This window comes from Onychomys torridus, chromosome X, assembly GCF_903995425.1.
Source record: "Onychomys torridus chromosome X, mOncTor1.1, whole genome shotgun sequence".
In the NCBI taxonomy this organism is placed as follows: domain Eukaryota; kingdom Metazoa; phylum Chordata; class Mammalia; order Rodentia; family Cricetidae; genus Onychomys; species Onychomys torridus.
The window spans coordinates 116,422,109-116,442,268 of record NC_050466.1 but is presented as its reverse complement, the minus strand read 5'-3'; the positions used below and the strand labels follow the sequence as shown (position 1 = coordinate 116,442,268).

At 46.3% G+C, this 20,160-nt stretch overlaps 1 protein-coding gene across 4 annotated transcripts in view; it reads right to left on the bottom strand.

Moving 5' to 3' along the window:
• Positions 1 to 9,831: 9,831 nt before the first annotated feature.
• Positions 9,832 to 20,160, bottom strand: part of Drp2 (dystrophin related protein 2) — a 51,046-nt gene continuing 40,717 nt past the window's right edge. For all 4 annotated transcript variants that reach the window (XM_036174354.1, XM_036174355.1, XM_036174356.1 and 1 more), the window contains 8 exons: positions 19,980 to 20,091; positions 17,605 to 17,741; positions 17,260 to 17,325; positions 16,952 to 17,017; positions 16,016 to 16,159; positions 14,307 to 14,544; positions 11,680 to 11,800; positions 9,832 to 11,382 (listed from right to left, as the gene is read on the bottom strand). In XM_036174354.1, the coding sequence (XP_036030247.1) occupies positions 11,258 to 11,382; positions 11,680 to 11,800; positions 14,307 to 14,544; positions 16,016 to 16,159; positions 16,952 to 17,017; positions 17,260 to 17,325; positions 17,605 to 17,741; positions 19,980 to 20,091 (1,009 nt within the window). In that variant the 3' untranslated portion in view covers positions 9,832 to 11,257. The remainder of the gene's footprint in view (positions 11,383 to 11,679; positions 11,801 to 14,306; positions 14,545 to 16,015; positions 16,160 to 16,951; positions 17,018 to 17,259; positions 17,326 to 17,604; positions 17,742 to 19,979; positions 20,092 to 20,160) is intronic.

The following is a 20,160-nucleotide window of genomic DNA, read 5'->3' as shown; positions in this document are numbered from 1 at the left end:
GAAAACCCTCAGTCTAGCATATAAAGTGGATTCACCTTCCAGATGAAGACCGAGTGGAACCACTAGTTACTTTATCTTGACCAACTCTGTTTGCTTAATTGAATATTTTTCAATAGTTACAGTAAATTTAAAGAGCATAGAGTCATGTAGAAGAGGATAGTATAAAATGCCCAGTAGGTTTAGAGATCCCACTCAACCTGAGGTTTTGTTTTACTTTGTCAATTTGAGGTTTTTTATATGTGTGTGTGTGTGTGTGTGTGTATCTTGTTCTATGGTAACATGAGATCATTCAGCCATGCTTGTCAAAGGCAGATGGTGTAGCCTAGAAGGATGTTCGACTGTTTTACAGATGTTAGCTTTTGAAACTCTGTTTTAAGTATTTTCTACAATATAGAAAATAATCAACTTGTCAGGTTGTAATCCCAGCATTCAAAAGGCAGAAGCAGAACACTCACAGTTGAATGCCAGCCTGGGATATATACGAAACCCTGTCTCAAAAAGCAAAAAAATAAATAAATAAAAATAAAAAATGAAAACACCCCTAATTTCTATCATGGGCTAGATCCTGTCACACTTATTTAAATGCCTACCTCTCGGCAATAAGTACTAGGTTGTGCTCTTCCTTCTCAGGTTCAAGGCTGCTTTCCTGCTCACCAATGATTTCTCGCTACTTTGCTTTGTGATTAGGTATTGAGGGCTGTAGCTGGTTGTTATTCTTTAGCTAAGAGAAGAATTAGAGCAAAGATGTTGCTCCTCTTCTGTGTCTTCCCACTGTAACTCCCATAAGAAAAGATTAGTAAAAGCTAGATTCCTGTATTGCCTATGAAGACTTCCTTAGTAACCCTGGATTTCTTTTTTTTTTTTTTACTTTTTATTGATTATTTGTGGATTTCCCATCATGCATCCCGATTCCACTCATCTCCCTGTCCCCTCACTTCCACCCCACTCCCAAAACAAAATTTAAAAGTAAAAACAAAACAAAGCAAAACAAAAATCAAATTTAAAAAATCTCATGGAAGCTGTAGAGTGGCCCAGTAAGTCACACAGTAAGCCCTTTAGTCCATATATATCTTTACTTTTAAGTGTTCATTGCTATGAGTCATTTGTCTGGTCTGAGGAATCTGGCTTCTGTTACACTATTGATGCTGGGCCCTCACTGGGACTTCTCTTGGATATCTTACTGTTGTCCTGTGTTGTGGAAATCCTGTAGCTTTGGATCTGCAGGTCCAGACCCTTCACATGCTCCTGCAGACCATAGATGAGATGGATGTTGAGGTGGGCTACCTTGTAGGTTACTTTGTAGTACTGCTTCTGGGCAAGGTGGTAGCTGGGTTGGTCAGCCTGCCAGCTTTCCCTCATCATCACCACCCAGGTGATCTCTCTAACACGGGCCCCTGGCTAGTTCACCCAATGTAGCAGACAGAAAGGAGTGAGGCCAGTTCTGCTCTCACACCATTGCGTCTAGCTCACCCATACTCAACCACCAGGGCTAGCTCTATTTGTCCAGGCAAGGTGCAGGGCCCACTCTCTGTATTGCTGCACTTAGTGAGGGGCAGGGCCAGCTCTTCTGTTCTCATTCTCATGCCCCTGAGACCAACTCTCCTGCCTGTCACTGGTGTGGGAGGAGTGGGGATCACATTTCCCTTACCCTTGCCACCCCAAGGTATATGAGGGAGAGGGTGGAGGCAGATTTCCTGCTCTCACACCCACAGGCCTAGCTCATCTGTGTCTCCACCAACAGGGTCAGCTCTAGTGTGCTGCCCAGGCAAGGTGCTGTGCCCACTTTCCTGTGTGCTGCAGCTAGTGCGGAGCAGGACCAGGCCTTTCGTTTTCATGGCTCCAGGGCCAGCTCTACCTGCCACAGGTGGCAAGTGGTGGGGGAGGGGAGAGGTCATCTCTATCCCACTACCATATGGCAGATGAAGGGTGAGGCCAGATCTCCCAGGCAAGTTTGAGGCACCTGATAACTTCTGCCCCCATCAATGGGGTCAGCTCTATTGTGCTGCCTGGGCTAGGTGCAGGGCTCATTCTCTTGGGGTGCTGCATCTGGTAAAGGGCAGGATCAGCTTTCCCACTCGTGACACCGGGACCAGCTTTTCCCACCAGCAGCAGGTGGCAAAGGGTGAGAGGCAAGGTGGTTAGCTTTCCCTCACCCACGCCACCATGTGACAGACCATGGGACCAGCTTGCCCACTCCCATGTCTTCAGAGCCAGCTCACCTGCACCCGTGCCAGCAGGGACAGTCCTACTGTGCTGCCCTGGGGAGGTGCAGGGCCCAATCTCCCAAGTGCTACAGTTGGTGAGGGGCAGGGCCAGTTCTCCCTAGTACTGCAGCTAATGACGGGTGGGGCCAACTCTGTGCAGCCCTATCCTCACTGCTTTCAGTGGTAACAGGAGCCACTCAGACATCAACACAGACTGTGACTGTGGCAGGGCCATGCACCCAGATCCAAGACCCTGGGTGGCAGCACAGGCTACTCAGCTCTGCATGGCCCTGGCAGAGGTTTAACCCTCAGACACTAACATGGCCCTAGGTGGTGGCCCAGAGCCCTGACATCTGTGTGGCCCTAATTGGTACTGTAGGCCATGGACAGCAATACAAACTCCAGTTGTGGGTGGACCATGGATCCAGACATGGTCCTTGGCAGCAGCCAGGGCCCAGATGTCACCATATCCCAGCTGGCAGTGCAGGTCACTTATATTGCCATGGACCCAACAGCTCTGTGGTCCTCAAATCCCCACATGGCCCCAGGTGTAGGCCCAGATCCTGGGCATCTGCACTGCCTTCAATGGGAACAGGAGCCTCAGACATTATCAAAGACCCTGGCTATGGCAGGGCCACAGACCCAGACATGGCCCTGGCTGTAGTTCAGGCCTATATAATACCTTGGCCTAGGTGGCAGTGCATGTCACTCAGGTCTATATGGGCTCTGCAGCAGTGTAGCCCTCAGGCACCAAGAAGGCCACAGAGGGAGGCCCAGATGCCAGGCATCAGTGTGGCCTTTGGTGGCAACACAAGCCATGAACATCAGCACAGACTCAGGCTGCAGTAGAACCACAGGCCTAGACATGGTCCTTGGCAACAGCCTGGGCTTGGATGTCATTGTGGCCTTAGTTGCCATTGCAGATCACCCAAATCATAATGGCCCCAGTGGTGGCTTGGCACCCAAATGCCAGCATGTTCTCAGGTGGCAGCCCAGACCCTGGGCATCTGCTCAGCCTTCAGTGGTAAAAAGAGTCATAGACATTGACAAAGACCCTGGCTGAGGTAGGACCATAGACCCAGACATGGCCCACAGCCACAGTTCAGGACCAGAGGACACCATGACCTGGGGTGACAGCATGGGCCACCAAGGTCTGTATGGCTCCAGTGGTGACAGCTTGACCCTCTAAGACCAACATGGTATCAGGTGTCAGCCCAGCCTGAGGGCCTCTGCACAACCCTTGGTGGTAACAGGAGTCATGGATGTCAACTCAGAGCCTGGCCACAGCAGGACCATGGACCCAGACATGACCCCAGGCAGCAGTCTGGCTGGATGTCACTATGGTCCTGGGTGGCAGTACAGGAATCCAGGATTGGCGTAGCCCCTGTGGGGGTCACATTCCTTGGATATCAACATGGTCACAGATAGTGGCCTAAAGGCAACCACAAGGCCCTCAGTGGTAGCAGGAGCCATAGATATCAACACAGACCCCAACAGCTGCATTAGGGTCATGGACCAATTCATGAATTCATGACCCTTGGCTGCAGCCCAGGCCCAAACATCACCATAGCCCTGGGTAGCAAGCAGGACATGTACCTCAGCTCATTCTTTACTACCCTTGCTTCTTCAGATCTGTCTTTCTCCTCAGCACATGAATTGTTCTGCCTCTCTCTTCCACTTCGCCACCCTGTACTCACTCACCATAATAATGTCTGATAGATAGCCTGGTGCCTCTTCACCCAGATGGGCTTGTGAGTGAATTCTGTGCTTGTCCTCCAGAGCCTGCCAGGCCTAGAAACACTGAGCAGTTCATAAACCCTGGATTTCTTTCTTTCTTCTTCTTCTTCTTCTTCTTCTTCTTCTTCTTCTTCTTCTTCTTCTTCTTCTTCTTCTTCTTCTTCTTCTTCTTCTTCTTCTTCTTCTTCTCCTCCTCCTCCTCCTCCTCCTCCTCCTCCTCCTCCTCCTCCTCCTCCTCCTCCTCCTCCTCCTCCTCCTCCTTCTCCTCCTTCTTCTTCTTCTTCTTCCTTCTCCTTCCTTCTCCTTCTCCTTCTCCTTCTCCTCCTCCTTCTCCTCCTCCTCTTCCTCCTCCTCCTTCTTTTTGTTGTTGTTGTTGTTGTTTGAGACAGGGTTTCTCTGTGTAGCTTTGCGCCTTTCCTGGAACTCGCTTTGGAGACCAGGCTGGCCTCGAACTCACAGAGATCCACCTGCCTCTGCCTCCCGAGTGCTGGGATTAAAGGCGTGCACCACCAATACCCGACTATAACCCTGGATTTCTTAAGGACTATGTCATGATATTCTGATATGTGTGCTTAATAAAAAAATGTTTATTTGAAACAAATGTCTGTTGATTTTTTTTGTGGTGCTTGTGATCAAGCTCAAGGCTCTGCACAAGCTAGGCAAGTACTGTTCCACTAAGCTAAACCTCCTACCCTCATTGCTGTACAAGAATCAGGATCGTATTAAAACACAACAGTAAACTCTGCTTTGGTCCATTTAGGCTACCATAACAAAAATACCATAGTTTCTTTAATTTATAAGTAATATAAATTTATTTCTCAGACCCCTAGAGGATGAGAAATGTAATATCAAGGCATCCACAGATGTAATCTGACCCTGATAGGAAACAACCTGACTTACAGATCATGACCTCTTGAGCATCTTTACATGGGAGAAGGAGCAAAAATAATTCTCCAGGCCTCTTTTATAAGGGTATTACTCAGGCCTTCTTGACCTAATTGCACTCAAAAGTCCCATATGTTAAAAACACTATATTGTAAATGATGTTTTAACATAGGTGAACACATTCACAGTGTAGCATTTTCTGATAGGAAATGACATAAGGTGCCATCAATACTAGAGAGTCCTTCAAAAAAGTTCTTGGGTTACAAAATAGCCCAAGTCCCTTTGAGGCAAGCAAGCCATCACGTCATAACCATATAACACTGGGATTTGGAAAAAAAGATACAGAGAAGGAATACAAATTAGCAGCTCCAATGTGTGAATCAAATATTCATGTAGTAGAATGAATAAATACATGGTTGCAGTTGCAGCTCAACCATTTGTAGGTAGGTCACCTCTTCAAGCCTTCATCTAGTTATCAGAGGTGGCAAGTTTATCACCAAGAGGCCTTGTAGGTTTCTACTGCCCAGCTAGACCCAGGTCTGGCTCCTAACATTTAGATTCTCTGTAGCACCTTTAGTGCTCTATCCCAAATGAAGATAAGCACTGAGAAGAGAAGAGTAAATCAGGAGATATGGGTGGGGCTTGGGCAAGCGGGTCAAAGACAGCAGGGATGCTAAGGGAAACACATGCAAAGAAGTAGGACCAAAGGACATAAGCATGTCCTAACAAAGTTAAGCTAACAATTGAAGAGAAGTATGCGAAAATCTTAAAAGCAAAGATGATATAAAAATTGTTTTCTAGAAACATATAGAACTGAAAAGATGTGAAGAAAGAGAAGGATAATGGGGAAACGAAATTCTATGTCAGGCTAGGCCAAGAGGTTGAGTTTGAAATGGAGATAAAAACTTCCAGAGCAGCCAAGGTGGAGGACTGGGGCAGCAGAAAGATCTGAACCGCACACTAGACAGGCTGAAGCAGGAAGGATGGCATGTGTGCCGCGGGTGCCATTCAGGAGTGAGAGGTGGAGGAGACCTTTCACGAAGACTCTGTCCGACACTGTGGCTGGAGAGGAGCCAAGAGTTCTGCTGAGAGGCAGGGAAGGAGGTCAGACGGGATGAACAGATAAAGACACGCTTGCACAACTTGAGTGCCTCTCTGTCCCCACAGGTGCCACTCCTCGGTGTCATCCACGGGAACTGCTTTACCATTGCCCCCATCACATGTGTTTGTTGCCATGATTCGCCAAACTTCACATGGGCATACACACACTTTAAGATGTGTATACACACTGACACCTTAAATGGTTTTCCTTTGTCACAGCTCGCTGATTGCTTGGCATGTTATAGTCCTGTGACCTTTAATAGGGTATCTGCAAGCCATGCCTAACATACAGCTATCCATAACTGAGATGTGTGTAAATAAGCATTGTATACTGGATTTCTATAGGAGAAATGCTTTGGTGCAGGTACCCTGAAATCTTGCACCATCCACATGGGCCATGCAGATAAAGCTCAGCATCAGGTTGACTAGGGTCTTGGTGGAAGACCCTGTGACTTTCCCAGAACACAGGAAGTGACTTATAAAAGTGACTACAGAACTGTTTACTCACCTCCCTACCTTGATGGAGGCTACCATAATGCAGTGTCTCATTGGCCTTCCTCATTGTAGGGTGAAGGGCTTTCTGCTTCTGGGGTCCAGCTATAGGCCACAGCCCTGCTCAGCTACAACAATGTAACACTGACAACTCAACAACAGGGATCCACCATTTTACATGTCATCTGAACCCTTTAATTTCAGCATCATCCTTTGAGACAAAAGGCCCTGGCAGCTTATAGCACTATTCTGTTTTTGTTATCTCTATAAGTAATAAACTGTATTTATCTGGATTCTTGTCTTATCATAAGCTGACATCTTGACAGTTCTGAAGACTTAGGAAAAACAGGCAAAATATTAAAAGAATTGTTTAAATTAATAATAATATTAATTATAAATCTATAGTTGAAAGGATAGTATTTGTTGAGTGAGCTAAAATGAATTCCCCATATTTAGCTTTATGTTTTAGATGTGCTTTAAATTTTGAAATTATGGATGTGACTTGCATTTGTATTGGATAGTATTGCTATGGACTGGCAAGGAAAGAAAAATTGGTGCAGATGAAGGACTAATAGAGCTTTATTTTGCCATGAAATGGCATTAAATAAAATGATTATCATAAGTACATGGGGACATTTTAACACAAAAAATATATAGCCACAATCTCAGAATAAAAGATAGAGCATAACTGAATAGATATGTTTTCATGGACACTCACGGCAGTGGCCCTGGTAACTGAATAGATATGTTTTCAAGGACACTCACGGCAGTGGCTCTGATTTTTCTTATATTGTTTCACCTGCTAGAAAAAACTCAGATCAATGAGAAAATTCCGGAACCATTACTTATCCTGTGCAGTGAGCTCTTCCTTTTGGAAAAGGACACTTGAAGGGGCCATGAAGAGAGGTAATCAGGCCAGTGTGACAGTGTCTCTGTGCCTTCTTGACCTAGCTCTTCTCTTTCCATGCTGAAATATTGGAGGAGGGTAGAATGTCGTAATTGGAGAGAATAACCAGAGGGACCAAAGTAAACAAATACAAATTTATTCTTTTTAAAGCAGAATTCAAGGATAAAATGGGAAAAGCACCACAGTGAGTGGCAATTGATGTTAACCCATTTGCTCCTAGCCCCCGACCATTAATCCCAAACTTTTAGACAATTGCATGCCATTCTTGACACCTCCTCCCCAATCCCATCCCTAATTTTCATCCTTTTGATTCATTCCTGTAGCCAACTAACAGCACGGCCTCTTTCAGTCTGCCCTTAATACTGGCTTGGGAACAGCAAAGACATTCATCAGGTCTCCTCCCAAACATGACAAGTGAGGAGGAGAAGGACAGGAGCCCTGGCCTTGAGTCACAAGTGTCAAAACAGTAAGAAGTACTTCTTTGTTCCACGTACCAGCTTTCTGCCAGGAGGCCTACAGATTGGGCTACCCAGCTGAGGAGCTAAATGCCCACAGACTTAGGGCCATGCCTCCAGGTTCTCTCCCAGGACTGGTCATAATAAGGCAACACCTTGGCTGGCTATCGGGCAAGAGTGTCAAGGGAAATTGGATGGAATTACTGACAGAAAGTGGTCCCAAAGGCCACAGCTCTGCCACTGAAAATGTGAGTTCAAAACATGCTCTAGTCTGAAGCTGGACATGAAGCCCCCAATCCCTTTTAAAACATGCACCCCACATGCCCCAGGAAGCAAGGATACTCCTTAGAACTAATCTGGCGATAAAGATCTCCCAGGCTTGGCCTCTGCCTTTCCCCTCAGTTTGTTTTTTAACTATTGTGGTCTGCCAGACCAGTTCACAAAACACCTGCAATCTCAAGCAGTTTTCTCCAGAGGGAAAGACTGCTTCACTCTGGGACTTGAGAGATACATTGAGACCCTTTATTCCAACCTTTGCATTCTGAAGAGAAGGGCACATTTCCTCCTGGGTGGAACACTCTCTAGGAAACAACTGTGTACCACAGTCTTATATTTTCCAGCCAGTCAGCCTTCCCTAACAATGGCCAATCAATGCTCAAGCTGAAAGCACAGCTACCCTCCCAATGGCTTATTGTTCTCTATCGAATTCTGTCCAGAATAAATTGCCTCCACTATTTGATAACAAGTCCAGTAAACACGTTCCTCATCACTGATACTAATCTCCTAAGTCAGAAGGTTTTCCTTAGGCTACTAACCCAGCAACTCATTCACTACTTCCCAGTCATACCTTACACAAGACTCCTTTAGGAGTTACAACACACAACCTACCCCCAAACATAGAACGCATCTTTGCTAACTTCAACTCCAGTGTGATTCACACTGTCCAAGGAGCCTTGTTCATCACTGCATGCAGACTGCCTATGTGTGCAGCCATGACTGCTAGTGGACCCTTGAGCAATGTACTCACCTCTGGCATTGCAGCTAAACACAAGATGGCAAAGTGCCAGTGACTCCCTTACCGAGGCTTCAACCCTGACCTGCTGCTTCGGTCTACCTCCAGCACAAATCCTACATAACAAGATCAACATCTTTTCTACCACTTCCAGTCCAATGCAGTTGTCACAGACCCTCAGCAGCCTCAGAGCTCTTTAGTGGAGGCTAAGAAAAAGACTTTCATAAAAGATTGTTCCATAGTATCTGTCCTCCACAGGCATAGGGAGGCACATATTTGATAGTTTCTGAGTCCTCTGTTCTACAACAAATCTATCTGAATACTGCCCACAATCTAGGCCCCTACAAAGATGCCTCATTCTGATGATTACCTAGCTCTGTGTTTGATGCTTGCTTACCAAATGCTCACCACATAATCAGATACCCAATTATTGAGCCCAGAGACCTCCAGACATGGAAATTTGACCCCTGAACCTGTAGTTTAGTTGGACAGAATGCAATGTTGGCTTCCTGAGTCAAGCTACTGCTCTATGTACCCAGAATAAATCAGTCTAGGTTCCTAGCAGTTCTACATGTTGGCCATAGCTAGGTTTATAAACCATCTCACTCCTACTGTCTTTAGTGACAACCACTGTATTATGTAAGGCCATGAGCTAGATTTAAGAACTTAGGGGACCATTGTGTCTACTCTATGTCTTAGCCTGGCAAAGGCTATCATACACCTTTTGTTCCTTCTTTTCTGTGTGGAATGGGTAGAGGTTGGATGTCTTCTCTTTTGGCTCCTAAATCATTGTTTAGGGGTGGCCAGAAAAAAATCCCTAAGGACCAAGTCTCAGTGGAACAAAGTTTGGAATTAGTGAAGAGAACAGAATGTCTCTTCCTGTTTGATTATTCTGTGGCCACAGACTTCCATTGCTTTGGTATTAAGGTCAGATCACCTCAAATATCAATGGGTAGAAACATCCCAGGGGCACAGCCAGGGTGGATCTAGCTTCCCAACCAGAGACTGAGACTAACAAAGAGCAAGGCAGGGCACTAATTCTTCAAGAAGTATTAGAATTTAATGTGTGAGTGAGGTTTGGAGAGCACTGATGTCCAGTAGGTATGTAGAACAGATATGTATGATTGGGTAAACTCCAAATTTAGTCAATTGCACAGCTCCGGGGAGAAAGCTCTCCTCTGGAGAAAGTACCCCAGTGGGCTCTGTCTCCATTCCAAGTTCCCCAGCCAACTCTTCCCACATCCACACTCTATTTGGAACAGATGCTGGACAAAGGAATCACGGTATATACAGTCTAGGAAAAGTTAGTTCATTTTGAGGACTGGGTTCACATTTCAGAGTTAGCAACAGTTTTATGCACAGGAAGACCTTGCTGCTATCTGGGTGGAATGTGGCCAGTTTTCTGATTCAAGTCTAGTGGCTTTTATGCAGGGACCACTATTCAGGCTGGTCAGTTGTAACTTTGCAGTGAACAGCTGGGGGCAATCAACCACCTCACCTGATCCAGCCTATGCTCTCAAATGGTTATTATAGCTTGGAGAGTGGCAGGTTCGTGTTGCCCTAGGATAGAGAGTTTCTTTTCCTTTCTGACCCAAGGAGAGCAAGCGAGCAAGGCATCCTTGTTGAAGAGGCTGCCACTCCTGCCCCAGATCTGTGAGGACAGACTCAGAAGACCAAAGAGTGGCTTCATATGGGTATGAGAGCATCTATCTCAAGGAGTCTCTTGGGATGCCAAGGTCTTCAGGAAACAGGAGGATGGGGAGTAAGGAATATAAACCCACAAGTATGTCTTTAATGGTCCCAAATACAGGGTGGAAGCACAGCCACAGTGAAGTGTTCCCCCATCAGAGAAGATCTGATAGGTACTGTGGCAGGAGGAAGTTACATGTTTGAGTAAGAACCATGTAGGTAGAATTCTGAAAGTGAAAACTATCTATAGCTGAAGTAACAGGACACACACTGCCCAGACTTCCCTAAGGGGCACTTTGGATGGGTGTCTCAGGGATACCCTTTACCTCTTTCAAGTGGGCCAGAGAGTAGACCTAACCCCTCCAGGGGTCCATAATGCAGACACCCTGGGGTCATTATGCTTTCCTCTCTGTGATTCCATGGAGGACAGAAAGGGGCCAGTGGACACTGCTTAGCTCTGCAAGGTAATTCTCTGCTCCTCATCTGGATGACAAGTGTAATTTGCCTTTGCCTGGGCTGCAACAGCAGGATAACATAGGGCCAGGCTCAATCTTAAGGATTAACGGGAACCTTTCTAGAGGAAGCCCACCTGTCCTCTCCCATCCCCCATCACATCTCACATACCATCAGATCCCCTGCTGCTGCCCCAGGTCCAAATATCTCTGGTTGAGGAATGTGGGGCCAGTGGGTAGTGGAAAGGTTGGGCAAAGGTTGAGGGAAGGATTTGACAAGAATCAGGAAAGGAAATGGACTACAGGATGAGGATCTGAGTCCATCAAGAGGCCAGCAGGGTGTTCGCAGTCACATCAGAGCTTCGAACACTGGGGAAGGCATGACGGAGCTTCTCCATGATGTCTTCTAAGCATAGGCTGACATCCTGACTCTTTGACCCCACATCATCTACATTGGAAGAGAGAGATCAGGGAAGACTACTTGAGATTGTCTTTATAAGAAGGAAGCCAAGAGGCTGAAGCAAGCTGCTGTTAGCTGGACAGTGGGTCAAGAGTATTCTCACCCTCCCATTCGAAAGACTAGTATGTAGGAGGTACTCACTAGACACTTTTTAGAAGACACATGTGAGAAACAGTTAAGAAATCAATTATACACATCCCTAGTCCCAAGCGCTAGTAAAACTTTGGGCAGGCAATTGAAGATAGGACCAATCTCCAGAGGAAGGGGCTGGATGGGGGGACTTACCTGCTGCCTCAGTGTCTGGAGTAGTCTGGCCCTTCTCCCGGGGATGACTACCTTCTGACTGGTGTGGAGAGGAAGCTAGGGATGAGCTTGCAGAACCATTGCCGTCTGACTCAGTAGGTGGCTAGCATGAGGTAAGGCATGATTTAAGTGGCTTTGCCTTCCTAACCTCATTCTTAGACTCCTGAGCTTCACAGGAGACCTTAGAGACCTCATGCCTATCTTTATGCCCTGGGTCTTTAGGAAGTTTCTCATAGTACCATAAACCATGACTTTCCCCTTTAAGAAACCTCTTAGACTGTTCAATTATCAATTAAATTCTTCCTTTAACAAGAGATCCTGGTTCCTTTTTGTTTGTTTGTTTGTTTGTTTTGTTTTTTTGTTTTGTTTTTTGAGACAGGGTTTCTCTGTGTAGCTTTGGGCTCTGTCCTGGATCTCGATCTGTAGACCAGGCTGGCCTGGAACTCACAGAGACCCACCTGGCTTTGCCCCCTGAGTGCTGGGATTAAAGGCATGCGCTACTACCGCCCAGCCTGGCCCCTGGTTCTTATAGGAATGGCATCACACCTAAAGGTCTCTGGCTGTCATTTCAACTATAATTAAGTTATTTCGAGCCCAGTTTTCTCTGGAGTTTCATCGCTGCACACCTAATTCTCAGTTCATGACATAACAGCATATGTCAGACAACTCAAGGAATTCATTAAATATGATCTCTTGAACTAGAGAGGGCAATGAAATACATGTCATAAAAAAGGAGAATGTGGGGCTGGTGGGGGGAAGGAAGGGAATGAACTTGAGGGGAGCACAGAGGAGGGCAATGGGAAGGAGAGTAGATGAGAACAAAGTATGATCACACAAATATGTACAAAAAGGCCATGATGAAAATACTACTTTGAACGTTAACTTAAAAATTGGTCAAGAAAATAAAGGCTGTTCTTTGGCTAATCCAGAGGCAGGGTGCCACTGTTTGCTGCATATGATGACAATGGCAGTTAACATATTTGATTAGTGGACTATATTCTTGTTATCTTGCTGAATCCTGTGCTATGTATTATTTAATTATTTGTTTGTTTGTTTTTCAAGACAGGGTTTCTCCGTGTAGCCCTGACTGTCCTGGACTTGCTATGTATACCAGGCTGGTCTTGAACTCAGAGATCCACCTGCCTCTGCCTCCCAAGTGCTGGGATTAAAGATGTGTGCCATCACCGCTAGCACATTATTTGATTTTTAGGATGATGACAATCTTATGATGTTGGTGGTATTACTTTTTACATTTTTATTTAAAATTTTTACATTATTGCTGTGTATATGTGTGTGGTGTGTGTAAACTCATATATGCTACAGAGCATATGTGTAGGTCATAGGACAACTTTGTGGAGTTAGTTCTCTCTTTCCACCTTTATGTGGGTTCTAGGGATTGAACCCAAGTTGTCAGGCCTGTGTGGCAAGGACTTTACTGGCTGAGCTGTCTTGCTGGTCCTTTAAAAAAGATTTATTTTCATTTTTATTTTTGTGTATGCATCTGTGAGTGTATGCCACATGTGGGTACTTCCAGAGGCCAGAAGAAGGTGTCCAGTCCCTGGACCTGGAGTTACTCATTTGTGAGCTGCACTACATAGGTGCTGGGCAACTGAACTCTGCTCCTCTGGAAGAGCGGAAAGAATTCTTAACTGCTGATCCATCTCTTCAGCTCCATTATTTTGTTTCACTTAAAAAAATGTAGCTTGCATTATCATTACCTCTATTTAAAGAGAACTGGGGCCGAATAAGGTTAAAGAACTTTCCCAGCACCTCCCAGTCACTAACTGACAGCATAGATTCAAACCCAGGCTGTCTGACCCCAGAGCTGCCTAACCTCCCAGAGACAGGAAGGGCAAAATGCAAAAAAAAAAAAAAAAAAAAAAGAGCAATATTGTAAAATATTTCTCTTGCCAAACATGTCCAAACCTGAAAATGCCACATTTTGGATTGTGTGTTGGTGTGTATGTGTGCGTGCATGAGCACATATTTGAGTGTACATGTATGTGGAGGTCAGAAAACAACTTTGGGTGTGAGTCCTCAGGTGTTGTCCACCTTTCTTTTCTGTTTTCTTTCCTTCGTTTAAAGAGACAGAGTCATTCTCAGGCCTGGAGCTCACCGAGTAGGCTAGTCTGGCCAGCAAGCACCAGTAATCTACGTCCCTAGTAAGGGGTTCCAAGTGTGTGTCAGTACACCTGGCTTTTTTTTTTAATGGTCTCTGCAGATCCAACCTTGTGCTTAGTGCTTTACTATCTGAGCCCCTTTGTCGCAGGTGGTTTTTGAAGTGTGTTCTTTTAATACCAGATTCCAATGAGCTATGACCTAGAAAGTCCTTATAAGTCCTTCCTCTGCCTCCAGGCTGGAGGTAGCTTGAGAGTGACACACAGAGGTGGTATGGAAGTGAATGGGAAGAGGACTGGTTAAGGATGTAGCCATACTGCCCATTTCCTTCTTCACTCCTTCATCCCAATTGCCAGTCAGCTCTTCTCAAGAAGTCACCTGACTGCCCCAGCCAAAGGTTGCTTTCTCTTTCCTCTGCTGCACCACCCGCAAGCTCTCTATGCCCTCTTCCTGAGTCAGGGGCTGCCCTCCTCCTCCATCTTCAGCCTCACCTGCAGGAGCAGCTCCCTCAGGCGCTGCAGCTGAGACTCTAACTGCTTGTTGTGGTCTTCAAGGATCTGCATGCGCGTCTCCAGGCGGCCCTTATGCTGCCGCAGGATCCTGGCTTCCGCCAGAAGCTCTTCATGGCGGTGGTCTGGGGTCACTGCAGTGAAGCCCTCAGTCAGGGTGGGGGCCTCTGCCGCTTCCTCGTGCTGCCATTTCAGACGCCTCAGCTCTCCCTGGAGAATCCTGCCATGGACATGGAAGCCAAAACCTAGGCTGTAACAGGGTCAACTCGCTATCCAGAGTCTCTGGGTCCCCTCTTTCCCAAGTGTGAGGGATCACTGTGCTCTCCTAACCCAACCCCTGGCAGTACTCTGCTTGAAATGGCCACAGCCACTTCCTCTCCAGCCTATTTGACATTTACTCTGCCATCCGGAGGCCTCAGAGCAGTGAGCTGACATTTCACATAAGAAATGTCTTAGGGCTTTGATGCTTTGGGGATTAATTTTGACCTTCAAAAGCAGTTAAGAACATGTTCTACAAATAAAAGAGGCATTAGTGCCAATGGCTTACCTAGCCTACTTAATAGATTTTTAGATTCTAAGGGAAGACGTAGCATAAATAAAGAGATCACCTAGCCTGCTTCTCGCTACAGCCTACTTTTAGGCACAATGCTTTCTGTTGTTTGGGCAAACAGAATAACTCTTCATAGCTTTTCCCAGTGCCTGCTCCCTATTGCTTTAATGTAACTGTTCTCGAACCATCCCTAGTGAGAAACAAGGGTTTTGACCTTAGTTCACTCCATTGTGTAACAATGGGTTTGTCCTAATGTTCACAACTAGCCCATAGTTCACATCGCTGCCACCCCTTGCCCCACAAGTTCAAAAACACTCAAATTGATCTCTAGCCTATTCAATGTGATGGACCACTGATTATGTGCTTGATGCTGACAATGTCAACTTTGCTAGAAAAGTCTCTAAACTCTTGCTGTATGTTTGTGTGTTTATCTTTCCTGGGCTGGTGACACACACTTTGCAAACTAGTCCTCACCTGCACTCCACCACTCAAGGCACACTGTTCTAAGGCTTGCCATTCCAAGGGAGGCATGTGGACCAGTGACACTAACATCCCTGACAGCTAGTTAGAAACAGAAACCCAGCCCCCCCCCAACACACCGAGGAGTTAGGACTTGCATCTCCCCAAGCTTTGCAATTGACTCCTGTGCACACTATGGCTCATGAAGTACTGCTCCAAGAAGCTCTGCAGATGTTTCTTCCCTCCCTCTTAAGAGCCTTCAACTTTCCTCAGGCCCGTGAAGCCACCTCTTCTTTTGTGGCGATAATGCCAACCCTGGTACTTTGTCCTGGTTTGGAAATGCTATATGTAATGTCAAAACCCTCTGGGATACTTTCACTCAGTATCAACTAGTTCTTTCTAGTTTTAGTACAGAAAGTTCTTTGAGAGCAAGCACGGGTTATATTCTCTACTGCATTCTTCCAGGGTTCTCTCTACCGGTATCTAGTGGGTACTTGGAAAAGTCAGGATTATATTACATCTGGTTTTCAAAGTAACCCTGGGAAATTGGTATCATTATTATCCCTATTATACAGCTGAGAACATGGAATGTCATTGGATGTATAACACATGAAGTATCAGTATTGAAACCCAAGCCACCAGCCTCTGGCACCACACAAATGTATGCTATGGCCACACCTACCGGTTCTCGTCTTCTAGATGGGCCAAGATCTTCTCTAGCTCCCCCTTGCTTTCTGTCCCCATGCTACCTGGAGCCTGCTGTCCAAAGGCTGGCTCCCTGTCTGTGATGGGGCTGGAGTGCCGCAACAGGTACTGGTCCTCATCTCTGCATGGGTGTAGGGAAAGGAAAGGTGGTTGGTCAGAAGTTGAACACAGACACAGGTCAGGGTTCTAGGTCTCAGATCCCAGCTCAGACCCCAGGAAATGTATGCTGGCAGATCCACTTTGAAGTCACATAAAGAAAGCCAGGCCTCGAGTTCAGGCTTTGGGAAGTTGAAAGAGGCAGTATCTGAGAGAGGACTGGAGATATTTCCAGGGTGCTGAGGTTTCTGAGGTCTTCTTGAGTATAATGAGAAAATCACTTTTCTTTCTGGGCCGTTTCCCTTTACCTTTCCCTTTTCCTTCCTTCTCATCTCCCAAAAGGATTGGAGTCCTAGTCAAGACCAGACTGTTTCACGTAGTCAGCTTCCCTGGGCCTTCTTCACAGGCAAGGGACCTCCCTTAGAAATGCAAGGCCCCCTCTCAGCCTATAGCACAGGGCCCCCTTAGGTCACACTTCAGTCGAGTCTTTGCTTTCTCCTAGGGTGGCCGTGGCATTACATGGGGTTTTGTATCTTGAGCACATACAATAGCTCTTTTCTGTAACTTTAGACAGGGCCTTCCCCCCCACCCTCAAATTTGAGCATGGAAGGATGGGATCTTGTGATAGAAGGGGCCTGAGTAGATGGCTCAGTTGACAGATGGAGAATTGCTTCTCTTACGAAACAGTGTAGTCAGGAAGCAGCCTTCCTTCCTCGGAGAATCAAGGACCCTAGCCACCAGCCTCCCATTCCCAAACAGTGGCAGAAGGATCCCAAGGACAGCTATTTCTGGAAAATTAGCAGCTGTGGAAACTCACATGCTGTCATCCGGGGACAAGCTGTCATTAAAAAAGGAACAATTTTGACTTTCCATCTCAGCAAGCCTAGAAAGAAAGAGGCACAGTAGGAGCAAAAGCAGGATGCGGGGCCTGCTTCCACCTCCTGCACTCTAACGGCACAATAGGATAACTGGCTTACGGAGCTGCCCCCACCTACCACCACTAAAGGTTGGGCCTTGATGGCCCTGGCACATTCCACTCTGTCTCTCCCCCAGTTCATTCTAATTCTCCTTGTCCTTGAACTTCCTATAGGCCCCACCCCATCCTCCACTGAAATGCAGTGGTACCTGCTGGCAAAATGCTCAATTCGAGAGTGTGTGTCAGCATGTGGCAACATCGGGGAAGAAGCCGGTCTGGAAAAAAGCAGCAAAGATTCAGAGGACCAAAGGCACTGAAATCCTGTCTCCTCACCACTCCCACCCCTACACTGCCAAGATGGTAATAAGATACAAAGAGTGGCTCCTACTCTGTTTCTCAGGCCAGAGTCTAAGTCAGACTCAAGCTCAAGTGCCTCGTTGCTAGGGGTTTTCACTCGGGAACATTCCCCAGCTCATCTGGGACTCAGCCCCTTCCCAGCAGGAAGTGAGCTGGACCAGGTCATGCACAGGCTCTGCTCAGCTGCCAGTACTCACGTCTCACTGCAGTCAGTCTCCAGCACCGACTGCACAGGCAGGTAACCTCGCTGAGGGTGTTTGCTGAAATACTGCTTTGAGCGGAATTTATTCTTTAAGGTTGTGGCAAAGTCCCTCATGTTTTCACTGGATGTGGTCTGCAGGAAGACAGGACAGAGGGACCCACCCTAGCAGCTTCCAGACACTGTGAGATACTGTGAGTCTTCCACTAGAGCACAGAAAGTGACTGGCATCCCAATGTTGTTTGTGCCTACCATACCCCCTCACCCCCGTCCAAATGTCTCAAAGAATATACCCTTAACTCAACTCTGGGGAGGGAGGCTGGAGGGGTGAGGGCCAGAGTGAGGAGAAAGGAAGGTTTTCTAGTGAGACTTCAAATACCTCTAGCTGCACAGTTTGAATCTTTTGCAGTAAGCATGCAATTGCTACATTTTATGATAACGGTTTTTTTGCCATTATGCTGGTCTTGTTCAGGTAACCATACTGTTGAAAGTTCATGGGTTCTTTGCTGCCAAACATAGAAGACACTGTCTCACAGCAGGTATCCTGGGCTTCCAAGTTCTCACGATCTTTCTGTGATTGTCCCTAATCTTACGTGCAGGGTTCGTGTTGAAGATCAGTCAGTTGGAGTCGGGATGCCCACAGTCACTTATTATCTACATTTTGATTAGTTGTGGATCTCTAAAATAGTATCAATAGTGACAACACCAGCTGACATGCCAGCACAGACAGAAACTCCACATGGTCCCACCCTAGATGAAGAGCTACAGGGGGTCAATGCCTGCTGAGAAAGAAAGAACCATTCTTCTCCAGGGACAAGCCCCCAAAGAGGTTATCCAATCCCACATGGTCAGCCCTGGACACATGGACACACTAGCAAAGCTAAATGGACTCTGTAGGTTGTATATACATGTGTGCATATATATGTATATATATGTGTGTATGTATATAATACACGTGTGTATGCATATATATGCAATACATATATGCAACTGTAATTAAAGAGGAGATCGTGCATTTGGGAGGGAACAAAGGAAAAGGCGGAGGGGGGAAAAGTATGTAGATGCAGTGCTCATTCATGAAGTTCTCAAAAATGAAATTATTATATTAAAATCTTTTTAATGAATACAATTTGAAATTGTGTTTATTTACTGTGCATGTGTGTTTGCATGCACACACTACGATACACAAGCACTCAGAGGACAACTTGCAGGAATTGGTTCTCTTCTTCTACCATGTATGTTCAAGGAATGAAATTCTAGTCATCAGGCTCAGCAGAAAGTGCCTTTACCTGCTACGCCATCTTGCTGCCCCTTTTCTATAAATTCTAGGAATTGAGAAGATGAACAGGAGGCCGAGGATTATCAGCTTACCTCTTCTAGCTAGTTTGTTCTGCTTGCCCTTTATAATGTTTTATGTAAATGATAAGAAAGGGGAATTGAAGGGCATGGCCCCTACTCCCATGGGCTCACATATTCCTGTGCTAAAACAATTTGAAGATAACACCTTAGAAAAGTGGATTATAGAGAAACAGGTTGAAATGGAGAGGCAGGGTGGGAGAGAAAGTCAGTTCGAGTGTACTTGAGGTTCTGAAAGAATCTAAGAGCACTCTTATTCCAAAGGACTGGGGTTCAATTCCCAGCACCCACATGGCAACCCACACTGTTTGTCACTCCAGTTCCAAGGGACCTGAAGCCCTCTTCTGGCTTCTTCGGGCACCAGGCACACAAGTGGCCCACAGACGTACATGCAGGCAAAGCATCCAGATGCATACAATTAAAAATGAAGAAATCTTAAAAGACATCGAGGGAACGAGCTCAGGAGGCTACACATGTAGCAACCCTATGACTGAGTTCACCAAAGCTGACCAAGATGGGCTCAGGCAGCTGTGAAGGGAAGGCTGCCTATGGAAACCAAGTACAATTTGTGAGTAGAGACTGAAAAATCTCTTTCCTTTTAATGGACTGAGTAATTTGAGCACAGACTTTGCTATTGTCAAGAAGGGGTAGAAAACAAACAACAAAGTAGCAAGAAAAGACCCAGTGACTCAGTATAGGAGCCATACAAGAAGCTAGCCAGGAAAACTCACATGAGAAGAGAAGGGAGGTACCTGGACCCACCTTGCTCTTTTTCCCCATTGGGACATCTTTCTGCAGCAAAACAGCTAATGCAGATTGAAAGATTAAGAGTGCCCTCAGTCAACTGTAGTCCTAGTGACAGAGACGCTGTGATGGAAGAATCCTCCAAACCAGGGAATCCCTACTACTCAGGGGATGTTCCACCAGGATTGCTGACACGTGTCAATGCAGAGGGTCAAAGCCTAGTGTCTGAGAGAGAGAAGCCCAACCCTCCCACCTGGTGCAGAGGCTCCATACCGGTGTGTAATATTCCATGATGGGATAGTGGAGCTTGTTGCCTTTGCTGGCCCTGCCTGTCAAGAAGCAGGTCTGGCAGATATCCACGTTAAACTGTTTCAGACTCCGGTACCTTGGGGAGAGAGGACAAATCCAGTGTCACAAGACACTTGGGCTCACAAAGACAACCCAGTGTATCACA